Raw genomic sequence first — 21,125 nt, forward strand, 5'->3', positions numbered from 1 at the left:
TGTCAGATCTATAAAACATAGATATGCTGGTTTATTATACTCGATGGCCTTTTCTGTGATTTGTCTTAGTACAAATACGGCGTCTACGCAGGATCTTCCGGATCTGAATCCTTGTTGTTCTTCTGATAAAGTTGTTAGTTTATTGATTTTGTTGGTTAGGACTTTTGTGGTAAGCTTAAGTGCGGTGTTCAGTAGATTTATACTACTATATTAATTTTTGGGGTCTTCTTATCTCCTTTCTTGAACATCGGTATCATTATGCTGTTTCTCCATGCATCTGGTATCTTGCAGTGCAATATTAGTTTTTGTATAAGTTTTGTCATCTCTAAGGTTATACTTTCTCCTCCGTGTTTTAGCAGCTCGTTGGTTATTCCGTCTGGTCCTGGTGACTTTCTATTTTTGAGTGAATTCCAAGATAATTCCAAAGTAGAATATTTTGAGAAAGAGATATAGAAAAAACATTGTAGTAACGGGACTTAACAGACTAGAAATAAACTGAAAAATACTGTTGAAAGTTTTATAAACAATTATCTTCGGGAAAATATAAAAGGCAGTCTCTAGTGAAATGATGGTAATTTAACAGACCCATGACCCATACATAACCTTTTTATAGACTTATGACAGGCATATAATAGAATTCGATGGTGAAACTCTTAATACCAAAGAAACTTATTCAGATGACCAAAGTCTGTATGGAAGGTGGAAACAGCTATCTGTGAATCTATAAATTCTTGTCACACCTATAGTAACAGATGGATGCGAAATATGGACAATGACTACAGCAAATGAACAAAAACACAATTTAAAAGAAAACTATTTACCTGGCCAAGAGATGACTGAAAATCAGTATAGACTAAGAACAAATGTAAAAATAAAGGCATTATATAATATGATAACTATAATGATATTATCCAGAAAATTAAATACTAATGACTAAGGCGGTTAGGTCACATACATTGACTTCACAAGGAAACATTGTAAAACTGGTTTTAGAGGAGGTTCCCACAAGAATGTCTCAGAATGCGATGAAGGGACATCTAATCAGAAACCTAAAAAATGAACATCACATTTGAAAATATTTATATACTTACTTATTTTTAAAGGAAATTTCCAGCATGATCTAAATTCAAAAAATACAAAATAAGATCCTGGATTTAAAGTATAGAAGGATAGATTAACTCTGTTACCATATGGGAACACAGCTCTATCAAGCTAGAGTTATATCATCCCTTAAAAAATAAAAATTTTCTTTGACAACATCATCACAAAGTATGGGTGACAGCAGTATCATTTCCTAAATGGTTTTGTGGATATTTCATTCCTAAACTGAAGAAGTATTATGGAGAAGGAAGGACCACAGTTTTAGAATTTTATGAATAATACACCACCTAGCCATCCTCTTTCCAGCACCCAAAATGAAAATATTCAAATGGTGTTTATGCTAACCAACAGAATCGTGAGACTTCAGTATAATGTAATGTGTCAAGGCCTCATACATGCACCAAGTGTTTAAAACCATGGTGTCATCAATCAGAAAATTGTTGATTATAGCTGATGCAATAACTGAAATTAAACAGATGTTGGATGAACTGAAAAAACCAGAGACAGTCACAGCCTGCTGTAAGAATTAAATCTGCTGATGATCTGAATAAACTACCAAAAATCAATAAAGATATTAAAAAAAGATTTGCAGAAATAGAAAATTAATACATAGAAAAACACCAAAAAAATTGTTTCATGTACATGTTTCAACAGCTGTAAATTTGAAATGCCATACTCGAAGATATTACTGTATATACTAAATTGATTTTTTACATTTAAATGGGTTAAGTAGAAACAGAAAAGAACTAATTGACTGTCTTACAGTTTTGAGACAATAATTTGTTTATTAGCACTTGTACCCATCTGTCTTGTATTTAATTAGTTGGAAGCAATTATTTTAAATTTCTTTCCTTCTCAGATATTTTCAAAGCTTGGTCACACCAATTTGACATGAACAATTTTCTATAAGATGCCATTAAACACCACTGCAGAGTTAAAATGATGTCCCTAATCTTTTGAAAAGAACAATATTTTAAATCCCTTATCAAGTAGCGTGTAAATACTTTTTGAAGTATTAATTAAAATTTTAGAACTGATTGGAGATAAAAATGTTTATATTTACCTTATGCAACTTCATTAGTGCTTCAATAATCTTTAAGTGCTTAACTACAGAACAACAAAAGGTTATTCCATTCTGTGTAGTAGGGAAAAGGTTAATCAGAATTAAAAACAATATTTGATTGATGAAGAGTATTTATTTCATTTTAAACTATTTACATAATATAACTAGTACCAACTTATCACATTGTTTCCAGTTCTCTCTCCTTAAGCCTCCTTCTTCTGATTTTTAATTTTGTAGTCTGATAAAGCAGCTTTAATGGCATCTTCTGCCAACATAGAACAATGCAGCTTTACTGGAGGCAAGGACAGCTCCTTTGCGATGTCAGTATTTTTTAATTTAAGCGCCTGATCTACAGTTTTGCCTTTTACCCATTCTGTTGTATATGAACTGCTAGCTATGGCAGAACCACAACCAAATGTTTTAAACTTGGCTTCAACGATTTTACCATTGTCATCAACTTTAATCTGCAGTTTCATTACGTCACCACAAGCGGGTGCACCGACTAAGCCAGTTCCAACATTTTTATCGTTTTTATCCAAAGATCCAACATTCCTGGGGTTCTCGTAATGTTCTATAACGTTTTTATGGTAACAAGCAACAGAAAGCCTTGCAGGTACGCTCATGCTGCGTAGAAGAGTTGACGTAACTTTGAGAGCCATTTTTTGTGTAAATAAAGTCTAAAAAGTAACAGATTAATGCAAATTATAACGAATCAATGTATATTTTACCTTATATCCAATGATCTTCAAAAAATTTATATGCACATAATCACCATACAAACAATGCTAAATGAAAGATTGTCAAAGTCAATTTCTACTTCTTTTTTATTTAATTTTAAATTTCAATGTCAACTAGGAGACGACCTTAAAGATATGCAATTCACATTTCCTATTTTTGTAATAGACCAAAAATTAAACATAGACTCTTCATAGAGGAGATGCATCTTGTTAGAATGAGGAGATTTAAGAGTTGTAAAAAAATGTAGAAACTACCATGGAATTATAATTAGTTGATAAAAATGTAAAAGTAGTATATATAAATGCAGTAAACATTTTAAAAAAGAAAATGTTTATTTATAACTACTTATATTGTTTATAATTTCATTTTATATCACAATGAGAGAAAACTAATTCGATTGTTTATTTATTGTATTTAATATTATAGAAAAAAAATTTGTTTTTTAATAGAAAATATCTGATATGTTTTTTTTTTCATTTATCAATTGTTCATGTTAACGCACATTTTCTATTTAACAGTATTTTCTTTGAATATGGGTAAATTTGTAAGTAGTTCCTGTTACATTCTGCTGGGGTTAAATATTTTTATATTAAATTGTATAAGTTAGTCTCTAAAAAAATTAATAAGAGTTTATTAAACCAGGTGAATGGACTACCTAGCTGACGTCACAATGATCACAAAGGCTTTAGAAAACCAAATAAATAACTTAGATCATCATTTAGCCATTTGAAACCAATATATTTCAGTACAATACTGGTTTTTTGCTTGTACTTATTATTTCAGTATTGATAACTTTCTTAGACCTAGTACGTTTTTTGGGTGGTGACTTTAGAGGTGTATTAGTTTTTATTCTCACAATTGAAATATGTAAATTTAAAGCAGCAGCTACACGCTAAAACAAGAATGTATATTTTAATGTATAATTTGTAAACATCTACATAAACATATAAAAAATACATTACACACTTCCCTAACAACAAAGCCAAAAGTAGCCAAGATTGGGATGCCTAGGTACAGGTAAAAGCTAACGCCCTACAATAAAAAAATTCGGAAAGCTAAAAGTAATTCATAGAGAGAGTTTTGCGAGGAGATTACAGATATCCCGGCATGTTCTCGAAACCATAAAGTCCTGGCAAAGGATGGTGCTACAACGAAAGAAGTAGGTTTCCTAAAGAAAGCTAATGGCAAATTTACGGACACCAAAGAGGGAAGTCTTAGAGAACTGATAAACACGCACTTTCCGGGCTCAACAATTCTGGATTATGCAGTTAGGCAAACCAATATAGACCAAAGGCTCACTAGGCCAAGGTCTACAGATTGGGAAATAGCCACAGCAATCACAAGACCAAACAGAATTAGATGGGCTATAAATAAGTTTCGGCCATATAAGTCTCCAGGGACAGATGGCATATATCCAATACTGTTGCATATGGGATTAGAAGTATTGATACCACACCTATGCAAGCTCCTCAAAGCCAGTTTAGCATGGGGGGTCGTACCGGAAATATGGCAAAAGGTTAGTCATATACTTGCCTAAGGTAGGTAAAGTATCAGACCTAACACCAAAGTCATATAGACCGATAAGCCTAACTTCTTTTTTATTAAAAACGCTGGAAAGGCTTCTTGATAGGTATATTAGAGACGAAGTGCTAAAATAGATAATCCTTTAAGTAATCGTCAATATGCATACCAACCTGGTAAATCTACGGACTCTGCGTTGGATAATCCAAACAGGCTTATCTCAAAGTCAATGGAAGACAAAGAGATAGCAATGGCCGCTTTTTTAGATATAGAAGGGGCATTTAATAATGTTACCACCAACTCTTTGATAGGAGCCGAGTAGACGAGGCGAACCTGCGGTAATATGCAGATTGATAAGGGCAGTAATGTCCACTCTGGATAAAGCAACCATCAAAGCAAAAGTAGGTGGAGGCTGTCCACAAGAAGGAGTTCTGTCCCCTCTACTTTGGGCAACCTTGGTAGATGTTCTCAGAAATATGTCCACAGAAGGTTTTTATTGTCTAGGATATGCTGACGATATAGCAATCGTTGTCAGGGGCAGGTTTGCTCAGGTAGAGTCTGAGAGAATGCAAGCAGCCCTAAATGTAGTTGACGACTGCTGTAAACAATAGAGACTGATAGTCAATGCTCAGAAAACACAAATCGTCAACTTCACCAAAAAAAAAACAGCACTAAAAGGCCTAAAACCACCGGTGCTGGGAAGAACAGAGATTTCATTTGCCAAAGAAACAAAATACCTTGGGGTATATTTTGATCATAGGCTAACATGGAATACTCACATTCTGAAAACCACACAGAAAGCTACTATGTCCCTGGGCAGATGTAGAAGAATGTGCGGTAAGAATTGGGGACTTAACCCCAAAATGACTCTATGGTTATACACAAGGGTTATTAGACCCACGGGGGCCATAAAAACAACTCCTACTGCATCGTTGGAAGTCCCTTTATACAGGGCGAAGCCAGATCAGTGATGCACAGATTAATCCATAGTCAGCGACATATAAGCCAGATGCATGGTACTGACAACATAAAGCTAATCGAGGAGCTAAAAGCCGATATTGTGATGGGAAAACCTATCGATCCAACAGTTACGAGATATAACTTTAACAATAAGTTCACAATTAAGATACCAGGCAGGGAAGACTGGAATAAAGGTGTACCCATACAAGCTGCTGCTACCTGATACACGGATGGCTCAAAAACATCAGGGGGTGTGGGAGCCGGCATAGTAGGGACATAGTAGGATCAAGGGATACATTTCCCGGTAAGTCTATCTAAGGACGTGACAGTTTTCCAGGCGGAAATAACGGCAATCCATCACTGCGTGGAAGAAATAGAAAGGCAGGAAAGAACGTTCTGTTCAGTTGCCATCTTCACAAGAAGGTACTCAATTCTGTAGAGGTCAATTCTAAGCTAGTATGGGATTGCGTGTGTGCCCTAAATAAACTAGGAGACCGTAGCAAGGTTACAGTAGCCTGGGTACCGGGGCACGAGGGTCATAAGGGAAATGAAAAAAAAAATCGGTTGCCTGTAAAGTCGGTTTTACGGGCGAAGATTTTACGTGACAACGTCTTTTTCTCGGTAGAATATTTATTGATATGAATATTATTAAATTGCACAATAGGAACAAGGAATTGAATGAAAATAAGAATTGCACAAATTTTAACTATAGAAATATATTTTGTTTACTAAAACATTGTACATGTAAACTTAAACTTAACTAATTTCTATTTGAGTGATTTTGTTGAGGATAGGACGATGATAGGAGAAATATGAAATGAAAGGAAGTGTTTCTGCTGTAATGTGTCTTGAACGCCAAGAACGCTCGAGAAAGACAGAGACACAAGCACGCACCGATTCAACGCGCCTAATTCTCTAGTGCTGCGCGCGCAGCGGACCGATCATCATGAGTGGGAGAGAGACGCAAGGCATTCGCCGGTCCGGCGGGCCTCTCTCTCGTTCGGTGACTCATCGTAACAGACGTGAGCGGGCGTTACACTTTTTCATGAATGACTCAGAGCCACAACCTAATTTAAGACGTTGTCACGTCAAAAGCAGATAAAATGACCAAACAAGGCTCATCAATGCCATTCATTGGACCGGAACCCCTCTGAGGCATTGCAATGTCAGTAACAAGAACGGCTACAAGGAAGTGTGTAGCTCAAAAATGTCTGGAATGGTGGGGGAATTCAACAGGACAAAGACAGGCGAAACTGTTCATTACAGAATATTCGCCAAAATTTACGGCAATCCTAATAAGCAAAGACAGCAAAACAGTCAAAGCCATAGTAAGTCTTCTAAAACAGCACTGTAAACTGAATAAGCACTTGAAGCTGATGGAATTATCAGATGATGACCTGTGCAGATTCTGTCACCTCGAAGAAGAAACAGCAGAACACATTTTATGTCAGTGTGACAATCTGGCAAATGTGCGGTTCTTTGCATTAGGAGAAGAAAATCCACCGGCAACATGGAAGGTACAGTCTCGAAGCTACTAGACTTTTAGAGAATGTTATCTAGGACTAGAGGACCACAATAGATCTGAAAAGGTCGCAGTGGAATAGGCCAAAAGGCCACCTCTCTAAATCTAATCTAATCCCTAACAACAGTCAACTGTAGAATGGGGCCATTATTATCATATTCTTGTTCAAAATAATGAATCAAAGAATCTACAATCTCTACAATGGCTATTTAACTTTTTATGTGACATTTTGGAATTAAATCACACTAATTTTGTTTTAAAAAGAACAGAGTTTTATTAATAATAAATAATAATATCAAATCTGAAGTGTCAACACCGCAACTGTCAAATAAATATTACCAATTTATGCCAAAATGTCACTTTCGTTTGATCGCAGCTAAAATGTGATCTGAACAAGTGTGCTTCATAAAAACACTTTATAATCTACTTATAAAAAATAAATGAAACAAGTTATGGTTTATTTTCCTAAGTTTACATTAATAGAAATCTTTAAACAATATTTTTACGCGCGTATAATAAAATATGTATAGTTGCTGTAATTCCAGTGTATTTGGCTAAAAGATTCTAAGAAGGAACAGACTACGACTTAAATATTTTGTGTTGGTATCATGTGCCGTCATTTACTATTACGCGGATAATGTGAATCGGGACTTATACTGTACCAACTGTAGAGAGGACACTCCAGTAAAATGTGGTGAACACTGAGCTCAATATCACATACGAAATATAAAACGTTAATCATATGTATAAAGTTTATTTTAAAACATTTTATAACATAAAAATAATTAAAATTGACAATAACAAAATTGTTTATAACACGACTATATGTTATAGAAATTAATAAAGCCTTGAAAAGTTTATTTAAAAATATTTTACACTGTAATTATATTTGACTATACAAAAATTAATAAAACCATCATCAACTTTTTTCTTTCGCTTTTCTCCTGCTTCCCTGCCATTGATTAGTACGGAAGGTGATACATTTTTTATCTAGAAAGGTTATAAGATCCTAAAAACATAGAACATTAATATAAAATTAAACAATCAAAATGTTTCATATAATATAGAGTTTTATATTAAAATAATTTGTTAAAAATGCAGTAATATTCCCGGCGCCACCTGCTGGAGATCTACAGAAACTAGTACCATCTGGGAACTAGGTAGAAAACTATTAAACTTGTGCTTAATGCTTATACGTGTACTCCTTTAAGTCCTTTATCTTACCTCAACATGAAAATTGCATCCAGATTGTTCTTTTAGCATTGAATGAATTACTTCTAATTGTATGGGCTCATATAAAACAATACTTTCTGTAAGGGACGGATTACAACATAAAAAATTGTACCACGCTAGCTGTAACGGAACTCGACAAGACATAATTGTTTTTCTGAATTTTCTTTCGAATAATAAGTCACTTTCCTCCTCACTGTAAAATAAAAAAAAAACATTAAATTATCTTACACCACCAATAACCTACTAAACAGTACATAAATAGTTGTATACTAAAACAATTTTTAATTGAAGGTGATTACTTGGCAACATCGCACTTAACAAAGCGCTTAACGATAACTTTTCAACGAAATCATATTCCACTTATTAATTTTGCAGAGGCGTACCAAAAAAAAATTTAATTATTTATTTAAACACATAAGTAATTACGTAAAAATTAAATCTAAGACCGATATAATTATTAAATTATCATGTGTCTTTTAACAGGTATCTTATAGTTGTCTAACAAAATAAAATAAAATTTTATTGTTATTATAGACAGAGTACCTAATACAGTATTACAAAAAAAAACAGAAATCTTTGCAAAGTACTTATTTTTTTCATTAGACGAGACAATCTGAAATTTTAACATACGGTCTCGTCGTTGCACTTCATTCTCTATTTATAGAATTGCTGTCTGCTATAAACGTTATATTTGTTTTGTTTTAACTTGATTTGAATTGATTTAATTATTTATTTAAACACATAAGTAATTACGTAAAAATTAAACCTAAGACCGATATAATTATTAAATAATCATGTGTCTTTTGACAGGTATCTTATAAAATGCGTTAAGCTTTCACGGCCATCGTCTAACTTGTTAAACTGTTTGTTCGGGCTATTAGGCCGTTGTCTTCTGAGATTAGTTCTCGACGTTTCGCCAACACTAGGGGTTAGCATCTTCTGGAGATGTTACTGCTTCGCTTGTAAGCTGTCACTTGTCAGTTTCAGCTTACAAGCGAAGCAGTAACATCTTCAGAAGATGCCAACCCCTAGTGTTGGCGAAACGTCGAGAACTAATCTCAGAAAACAACGGCCCAACAGCCCGAACAAACAGTTTAACAGGTATCTTATAGTTGTCTAACAAATTAAAGTAAAATTTTATTATTATTAGAGAGTACCTTATACAGAACTTAAAAAAACAGACAACTTTGGAAAATCTTATTTTTTTTTCATTAGACTAAACAATCTGAAATTTTAATATACGATCTTGTCATTACACATCATTCTCTATTTATAGAATTGCTGTGTGCTGTAAACGTTATATATATATATTTTTTTTAACTTAATTTGAAAGTTTCCTTGTGTTTATTTGTTTATATAAAGATAAAAATTATTATGAAGTTCATATAAATTAAAATGAAGTAAGCTAAACTATTATCATGTGAATGCGTGTATATAGTAGTGCATTTGTTTATTTCAGTAAATTCTCGAAATATGAAATGAAGATGGCACTAACTACTAAAGAGTTAATAGCTTTGTTAGAAGAAGATTCAGATTGTGAAAATGCTGACTCACTTAATGTGGTTTATTTGCCGCCGAGATTAGATTAGAAAGTTTCTGAATTAGAAGACATTGATGATAATATTATTTGTGAAGAATCAATAAAATCGGATATTGCAGGTACCGTTCGCGTCATAAAAAACTGGTACAACTCTTATAACCGAAAATCGTGTTTTTCAAGTTGTGTAAGTTGATCTTGTCACTTATGTCATTCTAATTTCTATGGCAACATTGCCAGTTCAACGAAAATATTATATCAAATCAGCTAAAAGGAGGGCTGTGCCACAGAATAATAAACAATCAGAATGCCCACTCTTCTTGAAAAAATAAGTACGCGCATCTCGTTCGCGCAGACGGAATCAGCCATGTTTTAAACGGAACAGATGCTGTTCATTGTCATTTTATCTGGTGTGCATGGAAAAATTAACCCGGTTTAATTTATTTACGGCAACTATAGACATAATATGCACTATTTTATTCGTAATTTTAGTTGAAGAATAGATTAAATTATTTCAAATCTACTAAATTATTAATCTCTAAAAATTTAAATTACAGTTCTGTCGTAGCTTGTCAAACATTTCTCAATTCGAGTCTAAGTTTCCGTCTAAAATATGGCGATCGCGTGCTTACAAAGTTCAGAGGCGGCATCTGAGAGTGGGCATTCTGATTATTATTTATTCTGTGGCTGTGCGACAGACACATTATAAAATTACAGTAGATGCTTTCCAATGTTCCCTGTGTCAATACCCTATGTTTAAAGATCCTTTAAACATTTTGGTCATTAACTCAACCCTCTACCTGGTTATTAAATTTATTAGATACGGTTTTTTGTTGTTAATGATAATAATAATAACTAATAATAAATAAATAATAATAAATAACTTATATAAAAACGTTCTTTTTTATTTAGATTTAGTGCAATTCCGTTATCTGTGATGGCAACAACGAATTGATTCACGAACCATTGTGTCAAGTCTGAACACAGGTTTACATTGGGGAAAAAAGTGTACCAGTTGTATATGACGGGAACTGTACATATGAAATACAAGTGATTGGGAATTCTGACGATTCTGATTATTATCAACATCAGTCTGATTGATATTTAGACAATATAAAAACCAACCTTGGAGGCAAGTCATATATTGAAGTTTTTTCACTCTTTTTTGATAAAAAAGTAATTGAGAGCATTCTCGGTAAGATAGTTTCGAAACAAATTCAGATTTCTGCTTTAATCTGAACCTTCTATAAATGCAAGGTATAACAGACGTTGATAAAGATGTTAATAGAGACATAGGGAATCTAAAATTTGCATTCCACGACATGTCTATCAACTAAGCAGAAATCCATAACGAATTTGTTTCTTGTACTCATACAGAGTAGATCCGAATAAAATGAAAAAGACAGCAAAGATTTGATTTCACGTTCAAAGCGTCTATGTATATGTTGATGTATCAACAGATACATAGACGCTTTGGACGTGAAATCAAATCTTTGCTGTCTTTTTCATGAGAGCATTCTATATTTTACAAATGTTTATGCATTGCAGAATAAAAATATGCATTGCATAGATTTAAAAAATATATTAGCACATGTATATTATCTGGTTCACACTCTGCATCAAGTTGATATGCATTGATCAAAGGATAAGGATAAAGAAGTGCACATTATAAGAGAAAACATGAGCCGACATAGATTTATATTTATGATTTATAATAGTGAAGAAACCGCTACATCAGTGTCAAACTTAGTACATGGACGTCAATCTAAATTTGCTTTACCAGATGAAACCAGATTCGACAATATTGGCCACATTACAAAAAGAGACGATAGTGCAATAATATAGGATGTGCAAAATAACTAATACTATTTATTTATGTAAAAGGTGTAGAATGCATCTACACCTTCGAAAATTTTCACCTTAAAATTTAATTTACATTTAAGATACAATATGTTCCTTTATTAAAAATTGTACTGTTTTCCTTGAAAATGAGAAAAAAAAAATTTTTTGGTTGTAAATTAGTTTTAATTAATGTGTTATTAATCCAATCTAATAAATTAATTGTCAAATTTCTCTTTGTATATTGAGCGGCCGTTAATGGGTTAATAGTATATAAAGAATAAACTTGCCTCAAATTTACTTTACTTACTTCAAAACTATTTTAAGTTAATAATAAAGTTTATTTAATAAATATATTCCCAAGAAATAGAACACACTACGCCTATGTACATAAGAAAGGTTGATTAAATAAACTAAAATATTCTCATTCTTTCTAAGAACGTAAATATATATATATATATATATATATATATATATATATATATATATATATATATATATATATATATATAGACCAGCAAAATATTGATAAGTTTACCGATATTTCAAACTATTCAATGAGCTTGTCTCACTATACACTCGTGAATCGCACCAATTTATATCGTTGCGGGGGCAAATTTTCTTACTTTCTCACTAATTTACATGGGCGAAGGATACACAATAAAAATGACCCCGGTAAGAATTTACTGCTGAAATTTTACATGGTTGCCGCTACCTTTAGTTCAATTTGTAGATTAGTCACTTTTAATTGAAAATTGTCCGACTATAGGGATTATTTCGGTGTTTATTTCATGATAATATGTGGATATAACAAAAATACGATCTAATCTCTACAATTGAAGGTTTTCTCAACCTACAGGGTTTATTATTAAAATTGTATGAGGGTTGCTGCTTTAATTTCGAGATGTGGCAACACTGTCGGTATCAGATGATTGACATATAAAAATTCTTAAATTTGACATTTCTGTTATCAATAAAAGTAACACAATATAATAATATTGAGCTGTTCAATTATGATATCATTTTTGCAGTACGCAATAAACGCAAAACTAGGATTTAAGTCTTAAACGTTTGAGTTACCGTCAAAAACATCTGTGATGGTGGTATCCAGAATTTATGAGTTTCATGAAGGTGTTTCATGAGAACAGTAAACATTGACTCTTTACTGACACATGATAAGAGTAGACTGACATGGTAATATATAGGGAAATTAGAAAATTCATCAAATTTGGTGTCTATGTCTAGTGTCTAAAACTAGATATGTGGCTACTATTTCATTACAAGATCGTACAACTACAAATGAAGATTGGTATACAAATATTTATTTACCGGAAGTATTTATGAGAAGTAACAAAAAGAAATAAAAAATGAAAGCGTTAATACTCTTAGTTTAGGGTGACTTGTTTCACCTTACCAACTTGAACTGGCTTCAAATTTACGCGTTAAAAAATTAGCGTTCCAATCCCTCGTTACACACCCATAAATAGATTAACCAAATTATTTAATCTGACAACCTAATTTCATTTTAATATTACCTTTCAATTACAGAACTTCCAACAATGTTAATGGCCTCAGTCTTTTCGAATTTATCGGATAATTTTCTCCTCTTAGCTTCTCTTGTTTGTTCTTCCTCAGATACCTCTTCTACGTTTTCATCCTGCACAAATGGGTGCGTTGTATCGTATATATATTTCAGCAGCTGTATACCTCTTCGTCTTTTCAAAGGTTTGATTCCAAATTTATCCAATTCTAATCTAATTTGTGGAGAATTCATGCCATCGTAATTTGCCATTGGCGTAATATTGTTAGTTTTTATAATAACATTTTCATTTGGGGTGGTATTAGTGTTGGAAGTTAATTTGTAGTTAAGTTGAGAGTTTTTGTCCGGAGTTTCTGTATTCCTATCGTTTGTGACGTTTCTTTTACTGCTTTTTGAACTGGGTTTATCTGTAAACATGTAAATACAATTGTAACATTATTTTAAGGGGAAGGATTAAAAAAAATCTTGAATTTTATAAAACAGAAACAGTCCGTCAGGTGCGACTAGTGGGCTTGTGTATAATTATATTGAGATATATTCAAAATGCTAAAATCCGTTAAATTAAGAATTTTCACTTAAATAATTATTATTAACCAAAATATTAAGTTAAATTAAAAATAGAACAGTAACAATGTACAAGTTACATAAACAATAAAAATGCTATTTAAAACATCTATTAAACGTCTCGTAGTGTAAACACGACCTTGTCACCTTGAGTAAACTTTGTTTGTAGAATCAAGATTAGTCATTGAATAATTCTATTTAACCCTTTAATTGGCAAGACCGTCTACAGACGGTCTTTACTCTAACCTAAGTATTTTTTTAATAACGTGTGTAATCGAGCTGAACGACAAAACCGTTTGTAGGTATTGAAAATACGAAACAAACAGTACCAGTTTGAACACTCTAGCTTTAGTTGATTTATAGTAGCTAGCATTTGTGTCGAGACATTCGTATGATTGAGACGCTAAAATTATTTGTGTTACGGGTAACAACAATGAATTTTAAAAAAGTACTTTCTAGTTGAGAAATAAACATGAAAATTTTTGTGGTGAGTAGTTATTAGGTATATTTATTGATTTACTACTGTGTGTTGAGGAAATAAACAGTGGATTTGAAATATCGCGCATTTAATGAAGGCCGTCTGCAGACGGTCTTGTCGCTTAGTTGCAAGATGTTTCTGCTCTTTTCTTATTATCATGCATATTTTTGTTCTTATTTTACCTACTAAACCTGCGCTTATCATTGTATTATGTAGAAAATGAAGGGTAAACATTGTGTAGAAGGATGTAGGAGAGCGTGGGCGCTAGGAAAAGGATTCTATGTCTCTACTATGAGTGAAGAAGAAGTAACAGACATTATGGAATCGTTTACGGTTGAAGAATATGTTGATGACGAGACAGTGATCCGGATTACAAGTGTGATGAAATAACACCTTAGGATGATAAGATGATAACTGAATGCATGCAAAAGTTAGATTCAGCCACTAAATTTGTACAGGCTGCAAACTTATCACTGAATATCAGTAGTACTTCACTCAGTTCGATCGATGCTACTCCAATAGTACAAACTTAGCGGCTATTGTAATTAGAGATGAATCTCCACCAACTGCAGTAGCAGAAACAGTAGCATCAACATCAGAAGACACAACCACGGTGGCAACAACAGTAGATATGACAGTAATAGCAACAACATCAGCAGCAACACCTGCATCTACATTCAAACCACCAAAGGGACCAACATCATTGCTACCGACTTTGGAAGTTTCCGGCCCGAGAGTAGTACCATCAGTAGGTGGCTTCACTTGAAGAGGTCTGTACATATTATGAATAAAAAAAATGAGATCTACTGATTATTTTTTCTTTCAACGTTAAAAAATATTGCAAAGGTTTCACAGGAATGGAAGAATATTCTGTGGCGTCAACGTTCAATGTACTTACATGTGAACGAGGTTGTACAAATCATTTGAGAATACAACTCCCACATGGGAGGTGTAGACCTCATGGATTCATATATGGGTCAAAATGGACTTAGTATCAAAACAATGGACATGGCCACCAGAATTTTTTACCATCTACTGGAAATGGCGATTACCAATGTCTTCGGTCTTTATCAATGCGTAAATGTCGAGAAAAATCGGAATGTCTCCGATGAAGGTGAAAAACAAAGACATAACGATGCAACAATTTCGATTGAAAATGGCTAAAGAGCTGTGTGCTACTACTGAAAAACATCCTGTTGGACGACCATCGTCCGTTCCACAGCCATCTAGTAGTTCTGCCGTCGGTAGACGAGCTGTTCATCAGGTGGATAGTGTAAGATACGGCGGATTATATCATTGGTCTGAATGGGAATCGTAAAAGTCGTGCAAACTGTGTATAAAGTCTGACACTCATTCCTTTTTCACCAAGTGCAACCTTCATTTCTCCAACAGGAAAGGTAAAAATTGCTTCACATAGTATCACACCAAAGTCTGATACCTTTTTGTCTATTTACTTGTAATTTTTTTTCAATAAAAATATTAATTTCGTGCAACTAATAAATTATGGTGTATTCATAAATTTTCCTTCTGAACGACAAGACCGTCTGTAGACGGTCTACCATGCTGGCGACCAAACACACACACAATATCGCCAAACTGACCTCAGATGCATTTTTCCCACACCCATATTTCCCTAAAACCAAAATTCCTGAAACTTAAAACCTGCTATTTCTATCTTGCCGATTAAAGGGTTAAAGTCGGGCAGATAAGAGAATGAGGTTAATCTTCATCATCATAAGTGGCTCGACAATCCGTTGTGGATCTTGGCCTGCTCACAACGAAGTCGCCACTCCTGTCGATTCCTGGCAACTTCCCTCTGACTCTTAGAATCTGTATATCTTCTTTATTTATTATTACAAACAATTAAGTTTCTTTATATTTTTACGTTTACATAGAAGTATTAAACAGTTTCATTTACGGTCTTGATTTCTTTACTAAAACCACGGGAAGTAGTAATAATATTAAGCAACAAGTAACTGGAAGAATTCAAGATTCCGTTTTCCATTGAACGATTACCACAACAACCTCTGCTTCTTGTGCTCTCTGGTTTTGAAAATATTACTCTCTTCGTGTATTCGTGATCTGACATCCTAGCAATGTGTCCAGCCCATCTAAGTCTCTACACTTTAACGAATTTCACAATATCTGCATCGGTGTATAACTGATATAGTTCAAAGTTGTACCTTCGACGTCATAGCCCATTTTCATTTACGGCCCCAAAAATCTTTTCAGGAATTTTTCTCCCAAAAATACCCAGAAGTCTTTCATCATTTTGAGATAAGGTCCACGTTTCAGCCACATATATCAAAACCGGTCTTATTAAGGTCTTGTATATTACGTGCTTTACTGCACGTTTTATATTTTTATTTTTCAAATGTTTCTGAAGACCGTGAACAGTTCTGTTGCTACTGCTATGCGTCTTTTTATTTCGTCGCTTGTCGTGTTTGTTGCGTTTACTAGCGATCCAAGATATGTGAATTCTTTGAAACCAACTTCTTTGAAATTTCTTTTAGAAACCAACATATATTTGGTTTTTTCCTAGTTTACCACAAGTCCTAATTCACTTGCCGCGTCCGCAAGCCTTGTAAAACACTCAACCATCTCTCATACTTCTGCCAACTATAACTATATCGTCAGCGAATGCGAGAATTTGCGTAGATCTATTAAAAATAGTTCCATTCATTCTAATATTTAATTGTCTGATTGCCTTTTCAAAGACAATATTAAAGAGGAGACACGCCAGCACGTCCCTCTGTCTTAGACCATTATTAAAGTCAAAGAACGTAGAGTTTTCTCCTTCAATTCTAACGCATGAGCTTACGTTTTGCATTGTTAGTTGGGTCAACTTAACTAACTTAGGTGGGATCCCAAAGTCTATTAATAATGTCTATATAATGCAGTTCTTTTCACACTGCCATAGGCTGCTTTGAAGTCGACGAAGGGATGGTGTGTATCTATGTTATATTCTAGTGACTTATCGACGGCTATTATTTAAGGATTTGCAGTATTTCCTCGTTTCATTTTTATCGAATAAACTTTGTATCTCATTGAGAGTGTTCTGTTCGTATTCCGCCTTCTTACGTCGATGGATACATTTTTCCTCTCTTCTAAGACGTCTATACTCTTCTTTTTTTCTCCGTGTACAACCTGCGTCGATGGTTTTTTGATATGCTGCGTTCTTTCTATTTGTGGTCATTTCGTACTCATGATCAAACCAATGATTTCTTTTTTCTGACTTGGTCATTAGTCTAAAGATATTAGATAAGAAACGAAATTGACAATCTATCGAATCTTGGTAGAGCCTATTATGACTTATGGGGCAGAAGTTTGGCAGATCACGAAAAAAGATAGAAAAAGAATAGAAGTGGTAGAAATGGACTTTCTAAGGAGAGCGTGTGGTGTATCCAAAAAAGATCATATCCGGAATGAAGATATTAGAAGGAGAACAAATACTGTATATTCCAGTGTAGACAGAATTGAAACGAGACAACTAGTGTTACGGTCACGTGAAGCGAATGAATGAAGATAGATGGCCAAAGAAAGCTTTAAATTCTACAAGAAGAAGAAGGGGAAGGCCTTCAGTTGCCTGGGAAGAAAATGTATGGCACATAATGAGAGATAGAGCCATCAAAGAAGATGAATGGATGGACAGGAAACGATGGCGGTCTAAATGCGAGAAGCGGCAATATATATATATATATATATATATATATATATATATATATATATATATATATATATATATATATATAAAACATGTATTCAGGTAGTTCCTAAGTCTTAACTTTTTTCTTATATTGTCCCGGGCCTCCTGAATTGTAGTTACGCCACTGGACACACTACCCTGGACATAAGACACTGCACTTGAATAAAAGATAAAGTTCACGTTTATATTACCTAAATTCGTTGTAGCCATTGGTTCCAAGTATTCGTGCTTTGACAACGACTCCTCAGAGATGTCTTTACCATTAGCAGTATTGTTATCAGTATTGTTTCGTTGGCAGTATTTATTCTTCAGTTCTAAAAAAATAAGAGAGTATACGAGTTTAAAAACAAAGAATCTAGCGTCAATAAAGTTTTTCTTTAATACATGAAATTATTATGAATAATACAAATAATTAATAACAAATAAACAAAGAAGAAAGTCCCTGAACAAACAGATATTGTGCACTCACAAACATTCCTATAAACGAAACCCTGGAAACCACTGACGTGGGAAGTATTTTGGAGACATTAGTTGAATCTTCCGATTTTGAATTTGTATCAGCCCGAGTCAACCGTAGAGATGGGGACTCTCACCTTGTACATTTGGCTTTAACACCACTAGATATTCGCCGCCTACACAACTTGTTATGACATTCAAGTCGCGACTGTATCAGGTACATTTTTAAAATGCCCAAAATCCTTAAATTTCTAAACACTCGTTCACGCCTTTCACTTATGGATACGTTTAGTATTTGAGTTAGGTACAATGCATGAACCCCATTCCCGGCTGTTTATTTTCGCTTGTGTATAAGTTGAGTACTAGGAGTATGGGTATTAAAAGCCTACCCTACTCCTAAAGAAGCTACTTATAAATGTAGCGAAACTTTGAGATGTTATGTAGCGAATAGTTAACATAAACTTTTTGTTTAAATATTTTTAATAATCATGAAATTAAAATTTAACATATAAATAATAACTTACCTAAATGTACCTCATCAATATCCTTAGATTCATTACCATGATTAATACACACATCATCAAAATTAGTTAATGTATAAAAATCTTCGTGATGTTGAGCACTAAACTTGCTTGAATAATTTAACTCTTCATCATCTAGTATCTCTATACTTCCTTGTGAACAAGTACTATGGCTTTGACTAAAATATTCAGCATCTGGAAGGTCTTCACTATCTTTCACATTATTCTCTGTAGCTGCATCATCTGTATTGATTTTAAGAAAAATTATTACAAATAAAAAACAATATTGACCAACTTGATATTTACCTTCTAAGTTTAATATTCCTAGGACGTAATCGGTTACATTCAATGACTTTGTCGAGCTGAACTCACACGAAGCATTGCCAGAATCTCTAGAATAGGTCTTGATTCCAAAAGATTGTCTTGATGAATCTTCAAGCTTTTCTTCATTTTTACATTGCGGATTGGATTCTGTGCCAACTTTTGTATTCAAGTCTAAAAAATACAGAATTTAAAGCAGATCGTACATTATCGCGAAATACCGAGGAAAATTGTATTTGTATATGACTAATTTATTACTATGATAGATACAACAATGAAATAGAGACTCTCTTCGGGAAAGGAAACATCGTAAGATACATAAAAGCCAATAGATTAAGATGGGCAGGCCACGTGGTACGGAATTGATGACGACAGACTGATTAACAATGTGTTTTGGGAAAGACCAGATGGTAGAAGATCGACAGGAAGGCCTAGAAAAAGGTGGAAAGACGCAGTCAGGGAAGACCTGGAGAAGATGGAAGTAAGGCCATGGGAAATAATAGCACAGGATCGGAATCAATGGAAGGCAATAGTAAACGCGGCAAAAACTCACGAAGAGTTGTAAAAGCCAATGATGATGATGAATTTATTACTATTATAACAATAAAATCTAGAATGCCTGACCTAAATAAACATTTTTATTGTGTTGTTTACATGTTTTGTATCTGAGTGTTTAACGTTCCTTCTACGGGTAATAAAATTATTCCTATTTATTTAAACAGTGTCTCCTCCTAAATAAACTTTGTGTTTTCGGGGGATTGATGTGGATGTGGATATTTAGTGTCACTAAAGTATATTCATTTAGCAAATTCCCATCTGTAAACATAAGCACGTGTTGATATTCGCCCTCTCATTCGTCAAGAGGCTATTAAATATAATTTATTGCCTTAAGCCAGACGGATTCTCATGTTACAGATCCAAACTTGCCAGTCTGTTTAAATTCAAATTGTGGCGTGTTGCTTTTTTATTCAAAATGTTCACTTTGTTATGTATCTCTCAGTTAATGAATATTTTATTTTAGCACATTTTTCTTCAATGGGACATTAAATTTTGCTCACAATGATTAAATTTCAAGAAATTCTTATACTAATAGTTTCAAAAGTAAATATTTTTAAAAATCATATAATATACCTCAGTACGACCCTGCTTGGCTTTCACTTGCGATTGTTGACAGATGGGAATTTGCAAAACGAATGTAGTTTAGTGGAGTTCATTCATTGTATATAATACGAGTGTCCAACACTATAAGATTACGTATTTTTGGATTAAAATAATAGAAGTTACTTCTATTAAAGATGTCGTTTGCAATAATTTAAAAAATGAAACATGCTGTCCAAAAACGCCCAAGATTCATATTGTTGTGAGTGACATACTCCTGATTGCGGTCCTGTGCGTTAGAGAAATGGACTACCTAAGCTCTGACGTCACAATGGGCGGGTATTTAAAAACCTTTCCAAACATTTCTAATTTGTGTGTATTTGTCCCATAAGAAGTTAGAAATATTGGTTTTTTTAATTGTTTGAAGAATAAAGGACTTTTGGTTATGAACATTCTTCTTTGCGATTGGTATTATTGGTCATTGGTGAATTTGTGAGGTAAGAATAGCAGTTTTAAAATATTTACTATGAATGTTCATATTTTAGGGTTGTTATTGTTTGATTAAAACTTTTTGTTTAACTAATTATTTATTACTGTATTTCAATGTATTTTGTTATTGTTTTATAGGGGTTATTTCAAAATTAGTCAATAAATTATTGAATGTATTTACGAAGTTAAAAAATATTTAAATTGTTTTATTCTTTTTTAAGTGTTCTAAACTTCTTTCAACAGCTGCACTTATAGCCAGAATTGTTAAAAATAGGTTTGCCAATTTAAAAGCTTCCGGAAATACATTATCAAGCTCAGAAGACTTTAAATATTGATACAATTCTTGTACATTTTTTTAATATAGCCTGTATCATTATAAAGAACTGCCAATTCTGTTTTTAACTTAACTGTGTCAAATTTTTGTCCATATAGCTTTAC

At 33.4% G+C, this 21,125-nt stretch overlaps 2 protein-coding genes across 2 annotated transcripts in view; both read right to left on the reverse strand.

Annotated features, from left to right (window-relative positions):
• Window positions 1-2,277: 2,277 nt before the first annotated feature.
• On the reverse strand, window positions 2,278-3,016 carry IscU (Iron-sulfur cluster assembly enzyme). The gene is made up of 2 exons (XM_072530920.1): window positions 2,893-3,016; window positions 2,278-2,841 (listed from the first exon to the last, which is right to left on the reverse strand). Exon 2 carries the CDS (start codon window positions 2,821-2,823, stop codon window positions 2,368-2,370), a length of 456 nt encoding a protein of 151 aa, XP_072387021.1. The 5' UTR covers window positions 2,824-2,841; window positions 2,893-3,016; the 3' UTR covers window positions 2,278-2,367.
• Window positions 3,017-7,649: 4,633 nt separating this feature from the next.
• mus312 (mutagen-sensitive 312) overlaps window positions 7,650-21,125 on the reverse strand; it is a 48,417-nt gene continuing 34,941 nt past the window's right edge. The window contains exons 6-11 of the mRNA XM_072531584.1: window positions 19,086-19,274; window positions 18,783-19,022; window positions 17,994-18,116; window positions 13,050-13,461; window positions 8,130-8,331; window positions 7,650-7,914 (exon numbers count right to left, since the gene is read on the reverse strand). Coding sequence (XP_072387685.1) covers window positions 7,825-7,914; window positions 8,130-8,331; window positions 13,050-13,461; window positions 17,994-18,116; window positions 18,783-19,022; window positions 19,086-19,274 — 1,256 coding nt within the window. The 3' untranslated portion in view covers window positions 7,650-7,824. The remainder of the gene's footprint in view (window positions 7,915-8,129; window positions 8,332-13,049; window positions 13,462-17,993; window positions 18,117-18,782; window positions 19,023-19,085; window positions 19,275-21,125) is intronic.

Source organism: Diabrotica undecimpunctata, chromosome 5 (genome assembly GCF_040954645.1).
Source record: "Diabrotica undecimpunctata isolate CICGRU chromosome 5, icDiaUnde3, whole genome shotgun sequence".
NCBI classification, from domain to species: domain Eukaryota; kingdom Metazoa; phylum Arthropoda; class Insecta; order Coleoptera; family Chrysomelidae; genus Diabrotica; species Diabrotica undecimpunctata.